Source organism: Diospyros lotus, chromosome 2 (genome assembly GCF_014633365.1).
Source record: "Diospyros lotus cultivar Yz01 chromosome 2, ASM1463336v1, whole genome shotgun sequence".
Lineage (NCBI taxonomy): Eukaryota > Viridiplantae > Streptophyta > Magnoliopsida > Ericales > Ebenaceae > Diospyros > Diospyros lotus.
In genome coordinates, this window is record NC_068339.1 from 40,921,923 (window position 1) to 40,948,603 (window position 26,681).

General features: G+C 42.1%; 2 protein-coding genes across 5 annotated transcripts in view; both read left to right on the plus strand.

The window, feature by feature from the left end:
• Positions 1-1,074: 1,074 nt before the first annotated feature.
• LOC127795466 ((6-4)DNA photolyase) overlaps positions 1,075-26,681 on the plus strand; it is a 28,015-nt gene continuing 2,408 nt past the window's right edge. Inside the window, exons 1-13 of one of the 4 annotated variants that reach the window (XM_052327152.1) lie at positions 1,075-1,677; positions 3,749-3,820; positions 3,916-3,999; positions 4,217-4,354; positions 4,419-4,490; positions 5,561-5,647; positions 5,767-5,865; positions 6,066-6,149; positions 9,546-9,632; positions 9,728-9,799; positions 9,881-9,994; positions 10,495-10,582; positions 10,664-10,759. In XM_052327152.1, the coding sequence (XP_052183112.1) occupies positions 1,354-1,677; positions 3,749-3,820; positions 3,916-3,999; positions 4,217-4,354; positions 4,419-4,490; positions 5,561-5,647; positions 5,767-5,865; positions 6,066-6,149; positions 9,546-9,632; positions 9,728-9,799; positions 9,881-9,994; positions 10,495-10,582; positions 10,664-10,759 (1,417 nt within the window). In that variant the 5' untranslated portion in view covers positions 1,075-1,353. Of the gene's footprint in view, positions 1,678-3,748; positions 3,821-3,915; positions 4,000-4,174; positions 4,355-4,418; positions 4,491-5,560; positions 5,648-5,766; positions 5,866-6,065; positions 6,150-9,545; positions 9,633-9,727; positions 9,800-9,880; positions 9,995-10,494; positions 10,583-10,663; positions 10,760-26,681 lie in introns of all 4 variants that reach the window. The other 3 variants (XM_052327150.1, XM_052327153.1, XM_052327151.1) reach the window with 3 other exon arrangements.
• On the plus strand, positions 17,472-19,749 carry LOC127795467 (uncharacterized). The gene is made up of 3 exons (XM_052327154.1): positions 17,472-17,577; positions 18,567-18,934; positions 19,006-19,749. Exons 2-3 carry the CDS (start codon positions 18,572-18,574, stop codon positions 19,459-19,461), a joined length of 819 nt encoding a protein of 272 aa, XP_052183114.1. The 5' UTR covers positions 17,472-17,577; positions 18,567-18,571; the 3' UTR covers positions 19,462-19,749.

A 26,681-nucleotide genomic window follows, 5' to 3' on the forward strand; every position in this document is an offset into this window, starting at 1 on the left:
AAGGGATGACTCCCCTCTTCTCAAGAAACTCCGCTGGATCAGGGACAAAATTTTGCTAGAAGTTGGGTCAAATGATGCTGCCATATCTCGGTTATCTTGCTGGACCAACAATGGTCGCTTTTCCATCTTGTCCGCTTATAATTATCTCTGTGACAAAGGCCCTTTGAGGGTCTGGGCATCTAATGTGTGGCACCCGAGTGTTGTTCCAAAGCATGCTTTTTTCCTTTGGCTTGTTGCCAAATCAAGGCTGCTTACGAGGGACAGGTTGCTCTATCTTGATATTGACAGAAGCTACGTTCTTTGTGGGACTGTTGTGGAGACCAACAACCATCTTTTCTTCCAATGCCCTTTCAGCTTATCTGTTTGGGGCATTATCTGTGAATGGCTGGGCATATCGAGGCTCATGAGCACTATTCCTAGTGTTTTAAAATGGTTAAAGAAGAAAGCTCGATGATCGTCTTGGCAAGCCAAGGTCAAGAGGATTGCTCTTGCCTGCACCGTTTACTATCTTTGGAACACCAGGAATAGGAAGATTTTTGAAGACCATAGGCCTTGTATTGACACTGTCATTCGTAAAATCAAAACACAAGTATACAGAGTCACATTTTCTTTGTATTCTCATGTTTTGATTCATTTTGAGACCCTTTATTTGGGTCAATGATTGTATCATTGGGTATACCCAGTGTACTTGTACAATTTCTTTTAATCTTTATACATTTATTGTTCGATCAAACAAAAAAAAAAAAAGTAAGCTTTAGTGAGAAAAAGTTTGAATTTTGTTTAATTTAGGTAGACTCAAGTGATTATTTAAGACAATTGAAGTTCCATCACAAAAAAATGTTTATATAGACATTTTTATTATTATCAAAATATATATTTATATAAATATATAATTAATATTTGTAAAATAAAAAAACGTGAGTATAATTTTTAAAATATAGGATACATAAGTAAGCCAAATCTTACATTTACTCGTGGGATAAATGGATGCGCAGCCAAGAAGCGAGAGTTTCAGGCTGATTGCAAAGCGACGTGTCGAACCGTCCATCAGACGATGTGGCACGTTGTTAACCGATCACGAACTCTAACTCTAACCCCCGGGGATGTTCTAATCTGCGCCCGTCGCGCACCGCTCCTACTACAACGCGTGTAAAAAATTCGTACGCATTTTCCATCTCATTCTGTAAGGCGCACGTTAGCCTCGCCGTGTCCAACCCACTGCTTTTCCATGGCGGGAAAACCGTTAACGTCTTAAATGCGCCCCTGCTGCAAAACTAGAATCGACAGTCTCTCCCTCTCTTCTGCGTTCAACGGCCGGAAACATCATCAATCGATCTCCGTTCGGAGTCAGGAATGGCGGTGTGCGGGCCAAACTCTCTGATGTGGTTCCGGAAGAGCCTCCGGATCCATGATAACCCGGCTCTAGAGTACGCCGCCGCCACTAATGGCGGGGGAGGACAGTCCGGATGCCTCTACCCGGTGTTCGTCGTCGATCCGCATTACATGGAGCCCGATCCGACGGCCTTCTCGGCCGGCTCGGGCCGTGCCGGGTTGAATCGGATCCGGTTCTTGCTGGAGAGCCTGGTGGATCTGGACTGCAGCCTCCGGAAGCTTGGTTCCCGTCTGTTGGTCTTGAAGGGCGAGCCTGCCGAAGTTCTGATTCGCTGCCTAAAGAAGGTTCGCTGCTCTCTTTCATCTCCTCTTCTCTTCTGTACAAAAATAGTAAGAGTTGGCCTGTGGTAAAATTCCCAAGTTTTATTGAAAGTGCCAGGAAAATAATTTTTGGTGGAGATGTTATTTATTGAGGACTAATTATGTGTCTATTTAAAAATATATAAATTTATTATCGTATCCGATTTATTTGAAATCTGAACTAGAAGAGGCTGGTCTCCTATTAAACGAATAAAATTCGGACATTGGGTCATAATAATAATAAAAAAAAATATAGTAAGAGTTTCCCCTTATTTTCTAAATAAAACAAAATTAATATTAAATTATTCAATGTGTTTATGTTTATATTTATATATTTGATCATTTATATAAGTAAAAATATGAATTGTAAAATATTTTAATTATAATAGAAATATCAACAATATTAATAAATAGAAAAATTAATTAATCAAAAAGAATTTATTATACTATAATATTATAATTTTAAAAATCGATCATTAACTAATATTCCAATAATATCAAAATATTAGTATTAATAGTCAAAATATTAATGATAATAATATTCTAAAACTTTAAAAGACCAAAAATTATAATCAATATTGTAAATGGTTATCATTAATATGGAAATGTTATTGTTAATAATATCATGAATATGAATATTGTATTAGTAATACTATTAATCTAATTTATTCATAATTCAAATGTAATAATATTATAAATCACTGCGTTGAGAGTTAGACTTGTTATATCTGAAAAGCCAGAAACTGGTTAACGAGCTTCAACCCCAGTCTGACGACTGATCCTTGAATTTCTCATATTTTTGGTTTAATACTTTGGTCCAATTTTCTTAATATTGTTATTAATAAATTATTATAATTAAAAGTATAATATTAGCAATATCATAAATATTGTACCTGTAGTACTAACTTTAAATAACAATAATAATATAGTTATCAATATGCTAATTTAGATTGATATTATTTTTAACAATCTGTAGCATTGTATAACAATTGAAAATACATTCTATATAACTATTTGAAACCCTTGTTTTTAGTTTTAAAATAAGAAAATAGTTTTCCATGACAATTAAATATGTTTTCTGAATTTTCAATGAAAAGGAAAAATTGGTGATCAAATAAAAGAAAACTGGAAAAAAAAAATTAGGAAAAATTCCACGCAATACCCCAGATATTTACAGTAATTACAAAAAGTACCCTTGACATTTGAGAGAATACAACGAGTACCCAAAATGCAAACCGTTAGTTAATCCCTATTAAACTTCAGAAAGTGACCAAAATGCCCTTGTATTTAAATAATTTTTTTTTTTCAATTTTCATTTGCATTTCTCTCTTCTCAAATCCTCATCTATTTCTCTCTTTTCAAATGGCTGGCGACAATGATGGGTAAGTCTTTCTCTTTCTCTCGCTGGGTTTCACAAACTTTGATCATTTGGGTTTCATCGAACTCAAATGCATCTATATAAAACCCCCATATATATATATATTTATATAAGGAGAGAGGAGAGACGAGATATTGAAGGGTAAATTGGTCATTTTACCCTTTTATTTAACAACAGCGTGGTTATTGCTATTTCTCTAACGTCGGGGTTTCTTGCAATTTTGCCAAACCTTAGGGAGGTGTCATAGTGTTCTTCTGACCTGAAGTTCTTAGCCTGTGAGAGCACTAATCGTACCTAACTTATCAGTTCCAGCCGATACACACAAGGTTTGCTCACAGCATACAGTTGGGTATATGATTGTAATAGACATAATGGAGTTCCAAATTTGCTTTCTCAGATTCTTCAGTGACACTCTCTAAATTGCCTTAGCTCTTTCTCTTACTAACTCAGGTAATTCTTGCATGAACTTATCATCCTAACACAGTTATCAACTAGACTCAGCCTTCCCTCTGAAACCTTTCACAGTGAGCATGTAACTGAGGGTCATTATAATGTTTTGCAATTTTTCTGACTACTATCATGAGTGATGCCAATGACATTGCCTCTTAAGCTATTTGTGTCTTTGCAATTGCATAATGCACATTTATTTTACTTCATTTCATTTTTTGGTTCTTGCAGTGGGACATTAAAAGGCTATGCTTTGAACATGACACTGAGCCGTACTATCAAGCTTTAGATATTAAAGTTAAGGTAAGAGTCCTTAAGCATCTCAAAATGTTCATTAGCTTCATGTTTATCTGCCTCTGCTCTATATATCAGTAACAAAAAGTTGGTGTTTGTTCCAGCAGGACTATGCTTCTGCTGCTGGCGTTGAGATTTTCTCTCCTGTGAGTCATACACTATTTAATCCTGCTGATATTATACAAAAGGTAAGAATCTGGTATCAGATTTGCATCGTATTGTTGATCATTATTTTGAGTGAAAGGGTATCACCCCATTGCTTGTAAGGGGGAATTAGTTAGTGAAACTTATGAGTTTTCTTGCACTCTTCTTGGATGGAACACGTGGTTTATATCTCCATTTCTGACAAACTGCATGAAAAAGAATGGTGGAAGGCCACCGTTGACTTACCAATCATTTGTGAAGCTTGCCGGGCACCCCTCTTGGGCATCTTCACCTCTCTCAACAACCATTTCTTGGCTACCCCCGGTTGGCAATGTTGGGAACTCTAAGATTTCAAATGTTCCAACACTTAAAGAACTTGGTTATGAAGATATTATACAGGTATGAAGCTACTACTTTTTCTAGCACTTGCCTTTCTGTGGAATTATCCTTAAGTTGTTTGCAGGATGAATCTACTCCTTTTAGAGGTGGTGAATCAGTAGCACTGGAGAGGCTGAGAGCTGCAATTAATGACAAGGTATGACTCTGCTTTTTTTCTTTTGGTACAATGGAGGGCCAAGGCCATAGGGAGAGGGGTCAACTGAGTGACTTAAAGCATGGGTGGGGCAACCAGTTTCCATTGGTATGAGAGTAGATTTCCACAAATAAATGGAAGTTTCCCTGTCTAGTGAAATGACTAGTTGATAAATTCTCGGTGTCTTTTCTAGACACAGTGTGCCAGGGGGGGGGGGGGGGGGGGGGGGTGTGTATCTTCACTGTAAACATTTCCTTAAAAGTTCACAAGCTTCAAATTACCTGAAAGATGTGTCATATCCTCTTTCTCCCTTTCCACTTGTTTCCTCAGGCTCTACGTATATAGCGCATTATGATTTTTTACCTATGTTGCCGCTTTTTTTTTCTTTCAGGAAAAATATAGCTGCATGTTCATCAAAGATTCTTTTCTTATTATAACCCTTTTCAGCTCTTTCTTGCTTTTATTTTGAATGAGGATGCTGAACTTTAATCTTCAACCTGATCCATCCGGTTACTTAGTGCTTGGGATCTCTGTACTGTGTGTGGGTTGCTAAGTACCAATGCAAGGGAATTGAAACTCTATTAGGATTTATATTGTGTAAAGCTAATGCATTCAGGGTCCTGTGAACAGAATACTATAATTAGAAGAATGTCCAAGTGTGTGTTCCTTGCAACCTGCTGATGAAATTAGTTCCATAACTTGGGTATGGTTTATGCCAACTTTCTGTGACACTTTACTGTCATCTAGTAGGCTTGTTATCTATCTTTTGGATCTGGTGTGTCTCAAAGTGAATGGGAGTTACCAAGTTACCATCAAAGTTTGGGTTGCTGAAACCTCGAAGTTTTATGAAGTAATGTAAAAGCTAACCCAAGCCATTTTCTCGAACCAAGATAGCTGCTTTTGATAGTGATTTTTCACGGCTAGGCATTCACCATTTCTCCAGATCTTATAGATACCCTTAACATTCTGTCTAATGCTTTCCTGAAATAGTGGAAGTATCTATTTGACTAGTTTCTAGTGCTGAGTGTGGTACTAGTGTTGATTTGAAACTTTGTCGATTATTTGTGTAACAGGAGTGGGTAGCAAAGTTTGAGAAACCAAAGGGAAACCCGTCTGCATTTCTAAAGCCAGCTACAACTGTATTATCACCCTACTTGAAAGTGAGATGTAGATAGGTTGAGCTGTTTTACTTGTTTCTTCCCCTGACTACTTGAAGAAGTCTAAGTTGATTAACTCTTATCTATTATGTTCTTTGGCTCCTCTTTCAATTTTTTTGAAGTTTGGGTGTCTCTCTTCAAGATATTTCTACCAGTGCATCCAGGAAGTTCAGAAGAATGTCAAAAGTCACACATTACCACCAGTGTCCCTTCTTGGACAGGTCAATCCACGTTTCTGAAATGCTTATTGTTTTAGATTAAGCCATCTAACTGCTAATTACGAAGAGAAAAAACTGCTGGTTACTTTGAAATTTCTAGCTGTTATAGAAATTTTTTTGTTTTTTGTTTCTCTCTATATAGTAGCCTTTTGCAATCCTAACTTTGACAGAAAAGAACTAACCAGTAATGTAAACTCCTATAGCTGTTATGGCGAGATTTCTTCTACACTGTTGCTTATGGAACTCCTCACTTTGATCAAATGGAAGGAAATAGAATAAGCAAGCAGGTATTGCCTCCCATCCCCTGATTTTCTGCAACTAAAGTTTACATGTCAGTTTTCTGAAAAAAAAAAAAATAGTTTAGCTCTTGCAGCATTGTTTTCTTGTCCTTCAATGCTTGCATTTGCAGAATTCTAGTTTGCAATACCTTATGATTCTACTACTAATTCTTATGATGAAGTTCCTTTTATCCAATTAAACTTTTTCACTTTATGGTAAGAACTCTATATGACTGAAACTGAATTTAACTCTTCCACTGAAGAAGGCTGTGTGCTCATAAATATGGCATACCTTTGCATGTGTTCTGCTGCATGCATGCTTCACTGAGTTGATACCTAATAGGCACAACATAGAGTTAGTAGAAGTATATACCCTTTTTCTGGTTACTTTCCAGAATTCTTCTCCTCAGGGCTGTAACTGTGTTTGTGGAATATAAAGGAATTTCAAGGGTTGCATCCATTAACATCTCCGATACCTTGATTTAATGATATTCACATTCTAACTGCATTATAGAAGTTACAACCCGATTACATCCTGTTATACCTATAATTTGGTAAAACTCATTCTCGTTGATTTTTTTGTTCTTTTTGGTTTTCTCAACTCTTAGGGGCTGCTTGAAAATGCTGTCAAAATTTTTCATTTTATTCCATTCCATCATTTTCATTCCATTTTTATTGAAGAAAATGAAAATTGTAAATGTTGTTTGAATTTGCTGTGAACTATCAAAAATATGAAAATGAAAACTGAAAACTGAAAACGGTGTTTGATTTTTTGAATCTATGTTCCAACATTAAAAACCCTTCCCTTACTAACTTAGTTAAATTAACCTAAATTAATATAATTAATTATTATAATTCATATAATTATATTAATATAATATAATTTAGCTAATTATAGCTATAATTAATTATATAATTTTATAATATAATATGATTATATGATATCATATATTATATTATGTAATATTATATTGTGTTAATTAAGAAAGGGAAGAAAAGGATTTTGACGTGGGGGAAATGGAATGTGTTTTTTTCTCTTACCACTTTTTTCATTCTATTTCAAAAATTTTGAAATGGGTTTTGCAAAAATGAAATGATTTTTGCATTTTCAAACACCATTCCATTTCAAAAAACCAAAATGGAATGGAAATCAGATAGGCCCCAAGCTAACTTGATGTAGAATCTGAAGAAAATATAAGAATAGTTTCGATTACTTAGAACCAATAATAATATCCAATATTATTCATCAAAATTTGACTTTCAATGCATCACTAAATGATTATTTATAACTGAAATTCCTTGATATAATAGTTTCTTCTTCTTCTTCTTCCTTGATTATTTATAACTGAAATTCCCCTATTTTCTGCAATTTTGACTGCTGTTCCGCATCAATAATTTTGGACTTAAAATAATAAAAGTTAACTCCTTAAAACAGTTACTAAAACTATTACATTTCTTATTCAAAGTTCTGTTATTTTCTACTAAATATCTTGAAAATATTAATTAAAACACAGTATTTGATAAAAATTATAATTATGTGACAATAAATTTAATATTAATATTTTAGAGTTGAAATATTTCCAGCAATAATAGCAAACACACCAAGCTTTAGTCTCACTAGATGGAGATTCTAGTTCTGCAATCCCCTTTATCTGTGACCATATTTTTTGGATGGCTATTCTATACTATGTAAAGTTTCTTACCAATTTTTTCTTGATTTTCCTCTATATCTTCTGCTACAAGCTTGTCCTACTTCTCCATCCACCCTACTCACAAGATCCATTGATCTTTCTTTCTTATGACCAAACCATCTTAATCATATTCTACACATTTCATCCGAGATTTTGAAACCCCTTTGAAAAAAATTTGGGAGTATAAAACTCTGACTAAAAACAATTCCCATCCTAAAACTCTCTGATTTTACTGGTCAAAACTTGACCACAATTGAGTTCTCAAAAATAATGAAGAACCCATAAATCAGTTTAAACCCTCCTCATAAATCCCTTTGATACTGTTTATTCAGTATTGAATAAATCGTCATTCAGTTTTAGCAAACCAAAAAGGAACTTAGAATCTTAAACATTGAATAAACCACGTTGGATTTGTAAAGGAACCAACTAGACTATTTATGCATTTGTAGTAAATGTTTACCAACATTGAGTAAACTGGTAAAGCGGTTTCTTAAGAAGATTTTGAGTACATTTAATAAAACGTTGTGGCGATTTATGAATAATTGTCAAAGCCTCTGTCGTGGTTTTCTTTTTCTTTTTAACTTTTTGATGCTCTTTTAACGAGGTAAGTGACCGGTTAAATACCAATATCTTTGAGAACTTAGAAACTTCTTTTTTCAAATACATTGAATATCTATGATAACCTAAACTTCTCCAACTTAACGTGGAAGTTATTATTACAATTAAATACTGGGTGATTACATGTTATCCTATCAGTTTAATAAAAAACCATAATATAAATATATTTAGTTTCAAGTATTTGTTTTTATTTCTTTAAAAGAGCATGACAAATAAACTTATATATCATATAAAAATTAAGAAAAAAAATTCTAATAATAGGGAAATATGTTAACTGATAACAATTTTAAATTAATTAAAAGAGGAGTTCTTAATTGAACAAGAAAAAACGATAACAACAAAAAGCTGCAGGAGTGATAAATGAACCATCAAATAAAAATTTGAGGGATTAGTTTCTAAATGTATAGCTTTTTAAGTTTAAAGTTACTAGTAAAAAGTCTTGAAATTAATTTATATCAGGTATACTATTAAAATTTATGAATTTCATTTAAGATGATTTAAAGCAATATTAGATTACAATCTGAAACAAAAAACCAACTATAAAAATAAGTTTCATAAAGATGTGCTCATATGAGTAAAACAAATCATGACTATGATAATCATGTCCACTTACATGGCATTCCTGGGCTTGCATCTCATTACACCATAAATACATGTGTGACTCAGTCTATTACTGCAATTTAGATATTAGCCCATTCCACTAACTATACCAAAACCCATTGTTGTGTCTGTGTCATAATAACAGTCATTTAATTGGTGTACTGCCCTTTTGATGAAGGAAAGTATTCTTATTTACATCTTTCAGATGCAAGTTCTTAGGAATTTAATTAGCAATCTAGCACCACCCCTATTCTGTTATGCAAACTTTTCAATTGCGCAGACTTGTGAAGATTTCAGTCTCAACTTGAAATATCGTAATCAAACGGCTTGGTCACGTTGCTTTTTTCTGATGTTGTCTTCTGCTAGCAAAGTGGCATCTGAATTGTTTACTTTTTATAGTAATCTTCAGATTGTTCTAAATTACCTAACCTGCTGATTTTATGCAACCTTATCCTTGTCAACCTTGATGAATATTAAACCCTTCATGCTGATGTAGATACCTTGGAATGTTGATGATAGACTTCTGGCAGCATGGAGAGATGCCAGGACAGGATTCCCCTGGATTGATGCTATTATGGTCCAGGTTTGTTCTGTGAACAGGATTCCCTTGAATTTAGGACCAATGGTGTTGGAGTTTGCCTCTGTAATAAAATTTGAATTAAGTTTATGTTGCTATAGCTTCACAAGTGGGGTTGGATGCACCATCTTGCAAGGCATTCTGTTGCATGTTTTTTAACTCGTGGAGATTTAGTAAGTGACTTCAGTTCTCATGAGTCACGGCTTTAACTTCTGTTATCTCCTTTGCTTGATGTCAACTTTTTCTGTTGCTAGTTTGTCCATTGGGAAAAAGGGCGTGACATTTTTGAGAGACTGTTGATAGATTCAGATTGGGCAATTAATAATGGAAATTGGTTGTGGCTCTCTTGCTCATCATTTTTCTACCAGGTAACCTTCCAACAGCTACATGCATTATTAGTAGAGTTGACTAAACCTGCCATTTCAGCTCAATTGTTTTACTCTGTTCAACCTTCATTAAGTTCCTTGCTTCTCCAAGTAAAAGAAGATATAAGCTTGGTGAGGCTTGAAACTAAGGTCCTAGTGTGGTTTTAACACCTACTAGTACACCTTTTTCTTTTTATAAACTTTTGCTACATGTTATATACAATATTTATATGGTTGAATTGGTGAGCTGTGAACCATCATAATGGTTTGATGTTTGGTTCACCCTCTGATAACTATTTTGACTTTGTCTTCTTTGCATACTGAAAATCTTGTCTTGAATTGGAGTTGGATTCTAAAACTCAAGCCACACTGTATCTTCTCATTAGAAAGTTGTGGCGAGATGGATGTGCTAAGATTCAGAATTTTCATTTTTCTGTGGAGCATATTGAGCATTTACCCTTAGTCAAAATCTGATAATTGATTTTTTTTTTTTTTTTTTACAGTACAACCGTATCTATTCTCCAACTTCATTTGGAAAGAAATATGATCCAAATGGTGATTACATTAGGCATTTCCTTCCCATATTGAAAGGTAAGTTGAAATGGGCATAGGATTCCTACGGGCTGTGTTTTATTTCATCTTATAAATGTATAATCTTGTGTTTTTTACTAGATATGCCAAAGGAATATATCTATGAGCCATGGACAGCTCCATTAAGCATTCAAACTAAAGCAAATTGCATTATTGGAAGAGACTATCCTAAACCAGGTCAGTAATTAAAGTTGTACTCTTGTATGCATGCCTCCGCACCTTACAGACAATTCTACTTTGGCTCCCTCTGGAGACAACTAATTTAAACCATTTAACCATTCAGCGACATTAATGAGAGTGCTCTAATGGTGCTCTAATGATTTGCTGATCCATTTAAGGGTATACAAAAAGTTTCGTGGACTATTCACAAATTAAGTTATCCATAGTACCTTAAGCGGTCCACCAGACAGAAATGAGCCTATGCATGATTCTGCTCATATATATCTTTATGTCCTCCAAAAGCTGGTTTGAAACTGCATTTGCTTGCTCATTCGGTAGAATTCAGATATGTGCATTGCAGGCCTTTCCTGCAATCACTTGCCTTTGCAGCCATCTCTTTTGCCTTTTCAGACTTCTCAACGTTTTTCCAGTTCTTCTTTTTAATACTAATATGAACTATGAGATCCTCCATGTTCATATGCTTTTTCTTGTGCTTCATATCATTCTTGTAATCTCTCCATGGTTTGGCAGCTTTTTCAATGAGAGATCTGGCAACGAAGGTTTCTTTCAACTCAATTCCTTCATTTTTCAGCTCGTTAGTGATCAGTCGCTATGAACACATTTATCAACATCATTAATCATGAACCCATAAGTAAGGAACACACTATCAAATTTTTCATCCCATTGTTTGGGAGTTTGTTTTAATCCATACAAAGATTTTATTAACTTATAAATTTTTTCTCTTTACCAAAGACAACATGTCCCTCGGATTATTCCGTGTAAATCTCTTTATCAGATATTAGCTTAAGTTGTTATCGTTAGTTGTTTGTACAGTTAGGCAGGGAGCAAGATTACGAGGTATTCTTTTCATTCCAATATGGTGTCAGAGAAATGTTATTATTCCTTTCATTTCTCCCATTAGTAAAATTTTAGCTCTTATTTCTCAAGAATAAAATTAGAGAAATGTTATTAGCTCTGCTGGTGGAAATGAATCTGTACTATTCTCTGTTAAGCGTGATGTGCATAAGCCTAGTCATGGTAAAATTAAGAAGAAAGAACGACCCACACATGCGGGTATAATGGACACACTATTGATAAGTGTTACAAACAACACGGTTATCCTCCAGGATATAAGCCTAAACAGAGGAATAATTCTAATCAAGTGAACTCTACTATTGTAAGTCAGGTTTCTGATTTTAATTCTAGTTAATCCAAGAATCAGGACATTTGTGGTTTTATGCAGTCCTTGAACCCTGCTCAATATCAGCATTTGTTGAATATGCTAAGTTCACACCTTTTTGCTGTTACGCCAAGCGCATAACCTAATGCTTCTACTGATCAGACATCAAGTACTTGCTTCTCAATCTCTATTAATCTAGTACTTAGTTATCCTAGGTATTGGATAGTAGACTCAGGTGTCATGAGTCATATCTGTTTCAATCAATCCTCATTTGATCAGTTGAGACCTATTCAGAATGCCTTTATTACATTGCCTGATCAAAGTCGGATTTCTGTGTCTTTTATTGGGACTGTGAAGCTTAATCCTCATATGGTGCTTGAGAATGTTCTTTATGTACCTCAGTTCAAGTTTAACCTGATTTCTGTGAGTGCATTAGCTGAGAAGACTTCCTTGTATCTCAATTTCTTCTCTCATACCTATATTATTCAAGACGTGCACCACTCGAAGATGATTGGCAAGAGTAATCTCATTGAAAGTCTGTATGTCATTGATGTTGATTCTTTCGTATATGACAATATAGTAGATAGGGCATGTAATGCTACTGCTACAATGGCTAATGTAGTTAGTTGTCATACCTCGCATAACAGTCTTAGTCATCCTTCTTTTAAAAAGATGGAAAAATTGAAAGATCTGCTGCATTTTTCTTCTGACTACAAGAACACTGAAAGTATTCCTTGTTTAATATGCCCTTTAGCTAAACATAGAAGGTTGTCTTTTGTTTCGAATAATCATTTGTCTCAATGTGCTTTTGATCTGATCCACTGTGATACTGGGCGTCCATACCATGTTCTAACTTATGTTGATCACAAATACGTTCTCACTTTGGTTAATGATTGCACACAGTTTACTTGGGTTTTCCTCATGAGGCATAAATCTGATGCTAGAACCATTATTCCAAAGTTTTTCTCCCTGGTTGAAACTCAATTTAACACGGTGGTTAAGAGGTTTAGATCAGATAATGCTCCTGAATTGTAGTTTAAAGATTGTTTTGCTTCTGAGGGAGTTATTCATCAATTTTCCTGTGTTGAGAGACCTGGGCAAAATTCAATAGTAGAACGAAAGCATCAACACCTCCTTAATTTAGCTAGGGCACTATTTTTCTAGTCACGGGTTCCTATTAAATTTTGGGGAGAGTGTGTTCTCACTGTTGCCTTTTTGGTCACCCCATCTTCTATTCTGCATTACTAGTCTCCTTACCAGTTGCTTTATCAATCTCCTGTGGACCATGCTTCATTTAGAGTATTTGACAGCCTATGTTTTGCCTCTACCTTGCCTTCTCATAGAGCAAAATTTCATCTCAGAGCTACAACTTGTATTTTTATTGGATATCCTCCAGGTGTAAAAGGGTACAAGGTATATGATATTGCCACCAAATCCATTTTTGTATCTCGTATGTTGTCTTCCATGAACATGTATTTTCTTTCCATTCTATCACAACTTCTAATGAGGTGGTGGATCCATTTCCTGACTTAGTCTTACCCAAACTAGCTCTTGACCTGCCCTCTTCTTCTATCTCCTCACCTGGAAATGCTCCCTCTCCAGCTTTTATTGAGGACACATCTGTCCTTTCCAATTCCTACCCTATTGATCCTGTTTTTTCCACTCCTGTTCGCAGGTCTTCCAAGGCTATTAAACCCCCTTCCTACCTACAAGATTTCCACTGTAACTTGTTAGACCACAAACCTCCACCTCATACCCTTTGCACAATTATGTTTCTTACTCCAATCTTTCTCCTTCCAATAGCTCTTTTCTCATTACTGTTTCTTCCACCTTTGAACCCTAATATTACCACCAAGCTGTGCAATATGCTCACTTGAGGGATGCTATGACTGCTGAGTTAGATGCTATGCAAGCTTAATCATACTTGGTCTGTTACTACTCTTCCTCATGATAAGCATGTTATTGGGTGTAAGTGGATATATAAAATCAAATATAAGCCTATGGGCTTATTACCAGGAGCTAGATCTACTTACTCCTCATGTATGATTTTCCATAATAGAATCTATTTCACTTTGTCTTGCTTCCTTCCAGAAAGGCGTATCAGGAGAGGTCACAGGACTGACAACCTTTGTATAGGTTATTAGATCATTGTCTATTAGGAAAGTGACAAAATCATCACCAAAGGTTTTTTCTTTCTTTTGTCATTTATTCCTAGGTTCAAATTCTACTTTTACTCTAGAAATTTGTACACCAACACAAGCATGGAGGGTATTTGAGATAGGGCATGGTTGCTTGGAATCTGGCCAATGTTTAGGTATGTTCATTAGCCAAAAAAATTAGGCTAGGATACTAAGGTAAGGGATCAGCCCAACCTTAGGAGGCAAAGTGTGCAAGTACCAAATAACTGGGGATGAGTAAACCTGGAATTCTTGAGGTTATGCGGCTTGATGATTTGGGGCCAAGGTTTGTCTTGGTATGTCACTCTAATGCTAAGCTCATTGCTACTAAGCCAACTTGACATGGAGAGGTTCGTCCCTGCTGTTAGAAACCAAATCTTAGGAGAATTTCATCCTAGGAGTGCCATGAATAATAATTCCCTAGCATTGAAGAGTTGGTACTCTCTCTCTCTCTCTCTCTCATTTTTTTGCTTCATCTTTCATTCCTCTTTTCCACACACTGATAGTTTTGGCGTGTCCTATATAATTAGAGTAACAGCAGAGGCCCTCACCTGAAAGTTCTAGTTGAGGATGACTCTCAAGTTCATGGGACTAGGTAAAATACCCAAGACATTTCAAGTAGACTACCAATATGAGATTGGGTCATGGTAAACTCTCATTCTTTAAATCTTCATGCCCTTACCAAGCTAGAAATTTCATCTCAATCTAATTCAAGTTAGTCTCAAACACTTTCTTAGCCCATGCCCATTTGGTAGTGTTGTTGTGTTGGCTTTGATACCACTTAACATCATGGGTCCTCCTCACTCAAAAGTACTAGCTAAAGATGACATTTGAATTCAAAGGCCTATGTAATGTGTATCAAAGACCCTTAGAAGACTATTGATGTGGGATTGTATTTATTGCAATTACCTAATTCATTTTCCAATAATTGTTGTATACTACAATGTCAGCAAGTCCTGGGGAATTGTGTGAATTTGTGAAAACAATGGTACCCAAGAAAAGCACAACTATGTGAAGCATTCCTGCGCTAGCAAATCTAAAAGATCATAAAAAAAAAAAAAAAAAGTCTCTTGCAAACATCTTTCAATTGTGGCCGGTAGCACCAGCGTTTCTTTGAAATATTTAAGCCTTTGCTTGCCTCACCACAAACATAACTCTTGCCTGATGCCTAGAGCACTATGGTGGTTGTACCTGACTTTGACACTCCAGTCATTAGCGGAACTTAAACCCAAGCGCTAGAGAGACCGGTTTACCATATTAGCCAAAATAACACCAGGGTGCAGATCGACTAAATTCACCTATGGATAGATGTTACATAGCTTTCATCTTCATATGCCAAAAGCTAGACATTACTTATGGCATTTCCAATCATTGGGCACGAGTTAGTGATCCGATTCAATACGTGTTGTGGCAGGACAAATGGAAAAATGGTATCTCACTTTCTAGATATGACATCACCTGCATAGCACTTAAGAGCCAATAAGAGCCAGGCACCGGCTTATTTATCAGGTCAGTTATCTTGCCGAGATCATGAGAGGAAGGGTGAAAGTATTTGCCAAGTCCATTAGATTGTTGATGCAAAAACTAGTGGTAGATGGCTCAGTTTTGCTGGCTCTGCTACTCAGGGAAATGGAGGTGCAGGCATTTCTCAACTTCTGCTCACATATGGATAGTGCATTCAAGTTAATCTTTACCTAATTTTGGTATTAATGGAATCAAGGTGCTTTGTCATGACAAGATTGAAGATAGTCAAGGATTCTAAATCGGTAATTGGACAAACTGCAGGAGAGTTGGCAGAACTAGAGCCAAGGATGGTTATATAAACTGATGATGGTTTTTGGGACCGACCACCACGTGCCACCTCTGCGACTGGACCTCGGGAATGGAACCTCGGACTTGGGGATGTCGGACCTCGGGTGTAGGACCTGCAAGACAATGGAGGGCCGGGGCTTGGATCCCCCGGGGTGGACTCCGACGCTCAAATCAGTAGAGTGAAGCAAGTAGTAGTAAGTGAGAGAGCTGTAGAGCTTGTCTATACCTGGCGAGAGTCCTTGTCTTTTATAGGCGAAACCGTTTTGGGGTACCCGAGATGAGCGGGCACGACCCCCGAGAATCCCGGTCAAGCTGGAACGGGTCTTGCGGTTCGGCCCGGATTTCCCGGGCTCCGCTCCGGAGTGTTGACTTGCCACGTGTCGGTCTCTCAGGTGGTCCGCGTGGCAGGTGAGACTATCAGAGCGTAAGGGTATTCTAGTAATTTCAGTTGATGCCACATCACTTGCCCCCCACTCCTTGGGCCGAGCTGAAAACCATGCTGGGTCGAGGAGTAGGTTGCCTGACTGTTGATTTTTACCAAGGCGCACGAGAGTATTTTTAAAATTGAGATTAGTGCTTTAAAACCTCATTTACTACCCTGAAATTATAGGGATGAGTTTTGGTTGGAGGGAAGAATTCGTTTGGAGGGAAACATTGTCATTTTGAATTTTTCTTCCTTTGGGTCCCCTCTATATAAGCCCTAAGGCCCCACCCCACACTTATTATTTCAAGACAAGCATTCATCTCCTTGAGGTTAGTCTTTCCCATCCTCCTTTGCTTTTATTTTTTCTTATTTGTTATTTATTTATTTTTTATCTTTTCTTCTCTTTGTTTTTTTTGCTTATTTTTTTTTTTTTTTTTTTTAAAAAAAATTGGGTTTTCCCTCGGCCAGGCGCCCCTGCCTGGCCGAGGTTGACCTGGCCAGGCCGCCTCGGCCATGGCCGAGGTCGGCCTGGCCTGGTCTGGCCCGACCTCGGCCGCGGCCGAGGTCGGCCGCTCTCGGCCTCGCCAAGGCGAGGCCGAGCTTGCTCGGCCATGGCCGAGCCAGGCCGAGCTCTGGCTCGGCCATGCTCGGCCTCGCCAGATCTCGGCGAGGCCGAGCCCCTCGGCCACGGCCGAGCGCTTGGTCGGCCTGGCCGAGGTCGGCCAGGGCCGAGGGGTTCGGCCCTGGCCGAATCGGCCATGGCCGAGGTCGGCCATGGCCGCCCCCCTCCTGCTCTCCTTCTGCAGATTTTTTCTCTTTTTCCTTTTTTTTTTTTTTTTTTTTTTAATATATATATATACATATACATATATAATATATATATGTTAGGGGTGTCCTTGGGTCGGCCATGGCCGACCCTTGAGACTTTTCCCCTTTTTTTTTTTTTTTTTTTTTAATTTAATATATATATATACATATATATATAATATATATATGTTAGGGGTGTCCCTGGGTCGGCCATGGCCGACCCTTGGGCTTTGACAAAGTCCTCGGGCTTTTCCTTTGTTAATAATAACAAAAACGATCTTTAAAACAAGACAACTTTACTAACCTGTTTCCTTGGCTCTTCTTTTTTTGCAGGTGTGACTCGAGGTTTTCCCAAGCTAAATCGCGTCTACTGAGCTCTCCGAGGCTCTAGCCCAGTCGTGGTTGTTTTTTCTTGACCTCAGCCTTTATTCTCCTGGTCAGTGACCTTCTCTTAACTACTTTTGCTCGTTTTTTAGCATGTCTTCTTCTTCTTCTTCTTCCTCCGATTCCGAGAGCTCTAGTACCAGCTCAAGTAGTGAGGAATCACACACCGAGTTATCCAGCCCCCCTCACGGCCCCCTTCGTAGGCCTGGGAAACTTAGGAGGCCTGAGAGAGTTTCACCTCATCCCACTTCGGAGTCTCATGTGAGTAGTGATCCCAACTTAGAAAGCTTACCCGAGGATCTAACCACGGACCATTCTACCATAACCGAGAGGGAGTTGTTTCCCCTCCTCCGAAAATACCGTCTCATTCATGATGAGTATTGGTATAGTGAACCCCGAGGTCTGAAAGCTCACCAGGCCCCCTATGGCTGTATCACCGTCTACGAGCAGGCCTTGGCTGCCGGCCTTAGATTTCCTCTCGCGACTCCTGTAGTTGAGGTGTTTGCTATCGTTGGGTTATGCCCCTCTCAGTTGACTCCCAATGGCTGGAGGTGCCTATCTACTTTCATTCTCTGTTGTCGAGCTCGGGACATTGAGCCCACTGCTCAACTTTTCTTTAGGATGTTCAAAGTAATTTCCATTAGCAAAACTGAACCTCGATTTGCTTTTTCCCCCCTCAACCAGCGTCAGTTCGTAGTCGATAACCCCACATCGGTAAAACGATGGAAGAGTAGATTTTTCTTTGCTGGCTTGAAAGACCGGGGGGTCAGCTTCGGGGTGCCAGTTGAGTGGGCTTTCCAGCCCTCAAAGGTCCGTAGTCGCAAGATCACGCAGGACGAGCTTCACAATATTCAGATTTTGAGAGAGCTGAACCCTATCAGCGCTCGGGTCCTGATATGTGATCGCACCTTGTACCTGGGGGGTTTATCCACTCACACTTGCTTCGAGCCTGATGTCACTTTGGGTAGTCATTTTTCCACTATCTTCATACTTTTCTACCTCGCTTTTCTTGCCCTTAATATCTTGTTTGCACATTTGCAGCTGAAATGGTGAGCACAGCTTTTATCTGGGGGAAGAACAAACGGAGACCCGTGGAGGACGAGGGCGCCCCAGCTCTTACGGGGGGAAAGGCTGCCTTGAATGCTCCTCCTGCTGAGGAAGGAGAGCCTAGTCGTGCTAAAAGGAAGAGGACTTCCCATCCTCCGAGAGAGCTCATGCCAGCCCCGGAGTCTCCTCCCCATAGTCCAGACCATGTTCCTGATTGGGGAGTGAAGGCAAGTGATCTCAGCCGGAACACTCAGGTGGCCAGACGTATGATTCATCACTTTGCCACTCCCGCCGATCGTCAGGTGTTGGCCGAGCAGTCCTCGGAGGCCGTAGAAGCCACATTGTGCAAGTATCTGGCCCAGGTAATCATCTATACTTTATCAACATCCTCCAGTCTCATCTATGTTGTCCTTACTTGCCTTGCCTATTGTAGGTGGTCACACTCGTTTCGGACTTTTCCGGACGTTTCTCTCAAGCTTCCAAGAAGACCTTGGAACTAGACACCCAGCTGCAGGAAAGAGACGAGTTACTGGAGAGCCACAGGAAAAACTTGGATGAGTTGTCCTCCCAGCGGCAGGCTTCAGACCTACGTATCCAGGGGCTAGAGGCAGAGCTGTCTCGGATGAGCTCCAAGCTATCTCGGGCGAACTCAGTCATTCGCCAATACGAGCGCAAGTATGCCGAGCCCATCAAGCTTCCTGAGGTAGAGGAGTTCCTCCAGAAGAACCTGCAGGACGCTTGGACAAAGGGATTCCAAGCTCATGAGACAGAGGTATTACGAGCTCATCCAGACTTGGACATGTCCACTGTTCGGTCTGTTGCGGAGATTGTGGCCGGGATGGAGGACTCGGAGATGGCTGACGATGGTGATGCGCCTCCTGATGCTTGAGCTCTTCTTCTTCTTCTTTTTTTTTTTTAGCTAGGGCCTTTTTGTACTTCCCCTATTATCATGTATTGGATCCTCTGGTTTTTATATAGTACTTCACTTTGACTGTTCATCTTTTGCTTGCGAACATATGGACTGAGACTAGTTGAGCCTCGATCCCTTCCATAGTTGACGAGGGTGAATTTGACTCTTGGTTCTCCCTTGGTCGACTATCATGGGGGTGCTGTGTTGTAATTTTTCCTTGGCCATTAGTCCACCGTTGGGGACAGCCTAGGGCTCGTGACCCTTGGATTCTAGAGACTCCCACGCGAAGGAGGGTGTTAGCCAGAGTTTTTCCCTGGCCCTTAGTCTTCTTTTGAGAACGGCCTAGGGCTCGTGACCCTTGGTTTTTAGCCACTCCCACGCGAAGGAGGGTGTTAGCTAGGGTTTTTCCTTGGCCCTTAGTCCTCTTTTGAGAACGGCCTAGGGCTCGTGACCCTTGGTTTTTAGCCACTCCCACGCGAAGGAGGGTGTTAGCTAGGGTTTTTCCATGGCCCTTAGTCCTCTTTTGAGAACGGCCTAGGGCTCGTGACCCTTGGTTTTTAGCCACTCCCACGCGAAGGAGGGTGTTAGCTAGGGTTCTTTCCATGGCCCTTAGTCCTCTTTTGAGAACGGCCTAGGGCTCGTGACCCTTGGATTTTTCTTCAATGAAGTATGATCCTTTGGACAATTGCTATTAGATGAAGAGAAGCCTTGCCATTAGTCGTAAAGAAAAAGAGTACAAAGAGATTCAGGGAATTCCCCTACTCATTGATAAAACTTCCTTAAGTTCTGCACATTCCAAGTATGCTTCAGGGGCTTGCCTTCCATGTCTTCTAGTCGATATGCCCCCGGACTTAGGGATTCCACCACCCGGTACGGCCCTTCCCAATTCGGAGTTAGTTTATTCATGTCCCGAGGATGGCTCACGTCGAACCGTCGTAGGACAAGGTCTCCTGGCATGAAGCTCCTAGCGTGGACTCGTCGATTGTAGTACCTAGCAATGCGCCGGTTATATGCGGCTTGTCGAATTCGTGCCAGATCTCGGAGCTCATCCATCAAATCCAAGTTGCACCTTAGCCCTTGCTCGTTAATCTCGGGATCGAAATGCTCCACTCGATAGCTCCTCACCCCAATCTCGACAGGGATGAGAGCCTCCGAGCCATAACACAATGTAAAAGGGCATTCTCCTGTAGCCGTTCGCGGTGTGGTTCGATAAGACCATAGTATACTGGGGAGCTCATCTACCCATTGGCCGTCTGCCTTTTCAACCCGAGCTCGGAGTCCTTGTAGAATGGTCCTGTTTGTAAGCTCTACTTGCCCATTAGCTTGAGGATGGGCGACCGAGGTAAAATGTTGCTTAATCCCCAACTCTCGGCACCATTCTTGCACGGATCGGTCTTCGAATTGGGTGCCGTTGTCAGTTATTAGTACCCTTGGAATACCAAACCGGCAGACGATGGATTTCCAAAGGAACTGTTTTACCCTCCGACCTGTAATAGTCGCCACAGGCTCGGCCTCCACCCACTTAGTGAAGTAGTCGATGGCTGCTATCAAGTATTTGTTCTGTCCAGCCGCTAGTGGAAAAGGCCCGAGGATATCGACTCCCCACCTGGCAAACGGACAGGGTGAAGCCAGGTGGGTGAGTTCGGCTGCCGGGGTGTGAACCAGGTTGGAGGTTTTTTGGCATCTCTCACAAGTCTGGACCAAATGCCCAGCGTCGCTCATCATTGTCGGCCAGTAATACCCCTGCCGAAGTGCCTTCTGGGAGAGAGACCGAGCTCCGATGTGACTGCCGCAAATCCCCTCGTGGATTTCCCTTAGGATGTAGTCGGCTTCGACCGGCCCCACACACTTCAGTAGCGGCTGAGTGAAGGATTTCTTATAAAGGTCTGATCCCACCAGTAGAAACTTGGCAGCCTGGCGCTTGAGTTTTCGACTTTCCAGTTCCTCCTCAGGTAGCCATCCCTTGGTCAGATGTGCTACGATGGGATCCATCCAACTTTCAACCCCTTCTACGCAAAGCTGCTCTGCCTCAGTCTCTATGCTCTTCTGGGGCAACGACTCCATGTAAACAGCTCGGGAATTCCTAGGGAAGGAAGAAGCAGCTATCCTCGAGAGAGCATCCGCCACTGCATTCTGCGCTCGTGGGACATGATTGATTTTCACTATCCGAAATCGTGCCATAAGATCCTTGGCTATCGCCAAGTATTGGGCCATGACGTCCTCTCGAGCCTCGAACTCTCCTGTGACCTGCTGCACAATCAAATTTGAGTCAGAATATACCTCCAGATCCCTGACTCCCATCTGTTCCGCTAGTCTGAGCCCGGCAATGAGCGCCTCATACTCGGCCTCATTGTTAGAGGCATTGAACTCGAAGTGGAGGGCATACGGCCAAGCCTGGCCATCGGGGCCCTGCAGTAGTAATCCAGCGCCACTGCCTCCGACACTTGAGCTACCATCTACAGAGAGAGTCCAAGTCTGGGAAATCCCCTCGTTTGCTTCATCTGGTAGGGTGCCTTCCACGATAAAGTCGGCAAGAGCCTGTGCCTTGATGGCCGGCCGAGGTCGATAGTCGATGTCGAAAGCACTCAGCTCTACTGCCCATTTGAGCATCCTCCCCGACAAGTCCGGCTTTCCCAGCACATGCCTCAGCGGCTGACTTGATAGGACGATAATGTGGTGTGCCTCAAAGTAGGGTCTCAACTTTCGAGCAGAGATGACTAGGGCATAGGCCAACTTTTCTGTTGGAGTGTAACGAATCTCAGCGCCAGCCAACCTTTTGCTCACATAATAGACCGGCTTTTGGATTTTGTCTTCCTCCCGTACCAAAACCGAACTGACAGCTTCATCCGAGGCAGCTAGGTAAATATATAGTGACTCTCCTGGCTGTGGTTTTGCCAGGACTGGGGGGGAGACTAGACATCGTTTCAGCTGCTCAAATGCCTCCTGGCATTCCTCTGTCCATGCAAAATTCTGGACTCGAGTCAAGGCCTTAAAGAATGGCAACTGTCTTTCCGCAGATCTTGACAAGAACCTCCCTAAAGCTGCTATCCTCCCGGTTAGCCTCTGCACTTCTTTGATACTTCGAGGGGGAGGCATCTCGAGTATGGCTTTTATCTTCGAAGGGTTAGCCTCAATTCCCCGGTAATGCACCATGAACCCCAAGAATTTACCAGCTGTAACCCCGAAGGCACACTTGGCCGGGTTGAGCTTCATCTGATACTGGCGTAAGGTTCTGAGGCACTCCTCCAAGTCGTCCGGATGTTGTTCAGCCAATAGACTCTTGACTAACATGTCATCCACGTAAGCCTCCATGTTTCGACCGAGTTGAGCTTTGAACAATTTGTTGACTAACCTCTGATATGTAGCTCCAGCGTTCTTCAGCCCAAAGGGCATAACTCGGTAACAATAGGTAGCCTTATCCGTGATGAAGGCCGTCTTTTCCTGATCTTCAGGGTGTAGTGGGATTTGGTGGTACCCCTGGAATGCATCCAGGAAGCTCATTAGCTGACACCCCGCTGTTCCGTCAATCAACGCATCAATCCTGGGCAGGGGGTAACTGTCTTTCGGGCAAGCCTTGTTAAGATCTTTAAAATCAATACAAAGCCTCCATTTTCCCGATCCCTTGGAGACAAGAACCACGTTGGCTAACCACTCTGGGTAATTGACTTCCCGAATATGATTAGCCTCCATAAGCTTTTCCACCTCCGCCTCTATAGCTTTAGCCCGCTCCGAGGCAAACTTCCTCTTCCTTTGTCTTACCGGCACACAATCCGAATAGAGCCCCAAGCGGTGTGTCATGATCGCTGGATCTATCCCCGGCATATCTAGGGTAGACCATGCGAACACATCTTGATATCGGCGTAGGAGTGAAAGGATCTCGGACCTCAAGGGCTCTTGTAACTTGGCACTGATTCGTACCGTCCGACCGAGCTCTTCCCCCAGTGGGACTTCCTCGAGCTCATCCACTGGCTCTGAAGTCTTAGGCTCTTCCGGACCTTCCAAGATGAAACTAGTAACCACAGTGGGAGGGGCAGCGGAATTCTGTCCCTCCTCCCTTACTGACCTCTGACCTGCTCCAATACTCGGGTTTCTCACCTGTTCCGTCTCCATCTGACCCTGACCAGCTTGAGGGACCGCCTCCCGATTCGGTCTTGAGTCTAACTCTGACCCCTTGGCCATAGTGGCACTCAAGGAGGCCACGTAGCATTCCCTAGCCTGCCGCTGGTCTCCTCTTACCTTGCCAATCCCTCCCGAAGTAGGGAATTTCAACACCATGTGATACGTACTCGGTACTGCCCTCAGAGCACTAAGCCCAGACCTACCAAGGATCATATTGTACGCCGAGGGCACATCTACCACTAAAAAATCCAACGTCACTCGGGATTTATGAGGACCACTACCGACCGTCAGGGGCAACCGGATCAAACCTTCAGAATGGATCACCATTCCATCAAAACCCACCAATGGGACACGGACTGGCCTTAGCTGATCGAGCGTGAACCCCATCCCTAGGAATGCCCTCTTGTAGAGAATCTCTGAAGAGCTACCTGGGTCCACGAGGATTCGCCTCATCTCCCACTCTCCCACTTGAGCAGTGATTACCAGAGGATCCGAATAGCTGGGATAACTCGGAAGATCCTCCTCAGAGAATGTGATGACCACCCCTTCCTTTACCGTGCTCTTGGGAGCAGTTGAGTGGGACCCTGGAACTGTCCCTGCCGCCAGCGTGTACAAGATAAACTTCTGTCCTCCCTCCTCGGCGGGCTGCTTTCCTTCTCTCCGGGGGGGTGTTCGACTTCGCTCTCGAAAGCGATCTCGAGTAGGAGACCTCCCTCGATGCTCCGACTTGGGTTCTACCTTGCCCGAGCTCGTACCTCCTCGACCCACGAAATCCCGAAGGTATCCTCGGTTGATAAGCTCTTGTATTTCTTCTTTCAGTTGGATGCAATCCTCAGTATCATGGCCGTGGTCGCGGTGAAAACGACAATACTTCTTTTTAGTTCGAGTGTTGGGTGGAGATTTCAGCGGGGGAGGACGCCGTAAATAATTCTTATCCTCCAATGCCAGGAGAATCTCTGCTCGACTTGTATTCAGGGGAGTGTAATTCACCGGGCTTCCACGTGCACCCCCAAAACTCGGGCGATCGGGAGCTCGGGAGGGACGATAGTCCGTCTTCTGCTCTGGGGCCGGTTTTTTCTTCTCTTTTTCTCTTTCTTTCCTGTCAGGTTGTTCCGCCCGCTTCACCTTCATCACTTCTTCGGCGTTGATGTATTTATTAGCCCGGGCTAAGGCCTCTGTGAAAGTACGAGGTGGAGTCTTGGCTAAGGACTGAGCAAATGGCCCAGCTCTCAAGCCATTCTGAAGAGCCACCATTGCGATTCGCTGGTCAAACTCATCGATACTTAATGCCTCTTCGTTGAACCTAGCCACGAAATCTCTTAGGGATTCACCCTGGTTCTGCTTGATGTTCACCAGAGCCATGGAAGACTTCCGGTGGCGCTTCAAGGGAGCGTAGTGGGCTAAGAAACAGGTCTTCAACTCTTCCCAGCGGTTGATGGAACGATGGGGAAGGCAGGAGTACCAGGTCCGGGCATGTCCTCCCAAAGTGGCCGAAAATGCCCGGCACCACATCGCGTCCGACCCCGATTGCACCAGCATGTGGGAGGAGAAAAGCTCGACGTGATCATAGGGATCTGTGCTTCCATCATAGAGCTTGATGGAGGGGATACGAAACCTTTCCGGTGGAACCTCTGCCATGATGCCCTTACTCAAGGGTTGGTTAGAGCCGGGGTGGAGCAACTCTTCCTTTCCCTTCTTGAGTTCGTGGACTTGCTTCTCTAAGAAACGCAATCGTCTCTCCTGCGAAGTCCCTCTTTCTCGCGAGGGGGCAGAAGTGGATCCTGCCGCCTCCGAGGAGTGGATTTCCTGACCCGTCTGGCGGGATTGACGAGGCTCCCGAGCAGGAGGAGGTGACTGATGCTCCGCCCGCTGAGAGGGCACATGCGAACGATGTTGTTCGGTCTGGTGTAGATAACCAGTCAACAACTCAGTTAGCTGTTGGACCTGGTTTTCCAACCTAGTGAGTCGGTCCTCCGGCATGGGATTGGCTGGAGGTGGTGGATTCTCTCCTTGTTGCAGGGCTTCTAGATTGGCTCCGACCTGGCTGCGAGTCACGTCTTTTCGGGGAGCCATGTGGTTAGTTGTGGCGAGGAGTGAAAGTCGTTTGACACTCGCGAAAAGACCGAGGTCCGAGGTGAGGAGTTGAAGTCCGAAGCGCGAGGTAGGGAAAGAAGAGGTTAGCGAGAATGGACGTCGGCCCCACGGTGGGCGCCAAATGATGATGGTTTTTGGGACCGACCACCACGTGCCACCTCTGCGACTGGACCTCGGGAATGGAACCTCGGACTTGGGGATGTCGGACCTCGGGTGTAGGACCTGCAAGACAATGGAGGGCCGGGGCTTGGATCCCCCGGGGTGGACTCCGACGCTCAAATCAGTAGAGTGAAGCAAGTAGTAGTAAGTGAAAGAGCTGTAGAGCTTGTCTATACCTGGCGAGAGTCCTTGTCTTTTATAGGCGAAACCGTTTTGGGGTACCCGAGATGAGCGGGCACGACCCCCGAGAATCCCGGTCAAGCTGGAACGGGTCTTGCGGTTCGGCCCGGATTTCCCGGGCTCCACTCCGGAGTGTTGACTTGCCACGTGTCGGTCTCTCAGGTGGTCCGCGTGGCAGGTGAGACTATCAGAGCGTAAGGGTATTCTAGTAATTTCAGTTGATGCCACATCATAAACCATTTTTCAGCAACTCGGCAACACCTTCGATATGTTGGGGAATAGAGCAATTCCCCAAGGTCAAAGAATGGACATCCTGACACATAAACATATCAAAAGCAGGACTAACAGATGTTCCTACCTCTGTTGTATCCTCATGCAAATGGAACCTTGGTCATCGGGCAAATTGTCCCTAACAGGTGAGGAAGAGATCAACTCAGTTGATGGAATATCTTCTTGAAGGTCCAACCTCCGACACATGTCTACCTCTATTCCCTGAGCCTCAGTAGCATCCTCAATCATGTGAAGCTCCTCAGTCATGGGACTGTCATGAATGGCTAAGTTTGGGCTACTCGATTTTCTTCCCCAGGCACTAGGATATCACTGCCTGCAGGAAGGTCCGAATGCAAATGAAGCATGGTTATTGGCTG

Coding starts and splice junctions, on each gene's coding strand:
- LOC127795467 (XM_052327154.1), top strand. CDS start 18,572: ATGGTGAGCACAGCTTTTATCTGGGGGAAGAACAAACGGAGACCCGTG. Junction 18,935..19,005: donor TGTGCAAGTATCTGGCCCAG/GTAATCATCTAT, acceptor TGCCTATTGTAG/GTGGTCACACTCGTTTCGGA.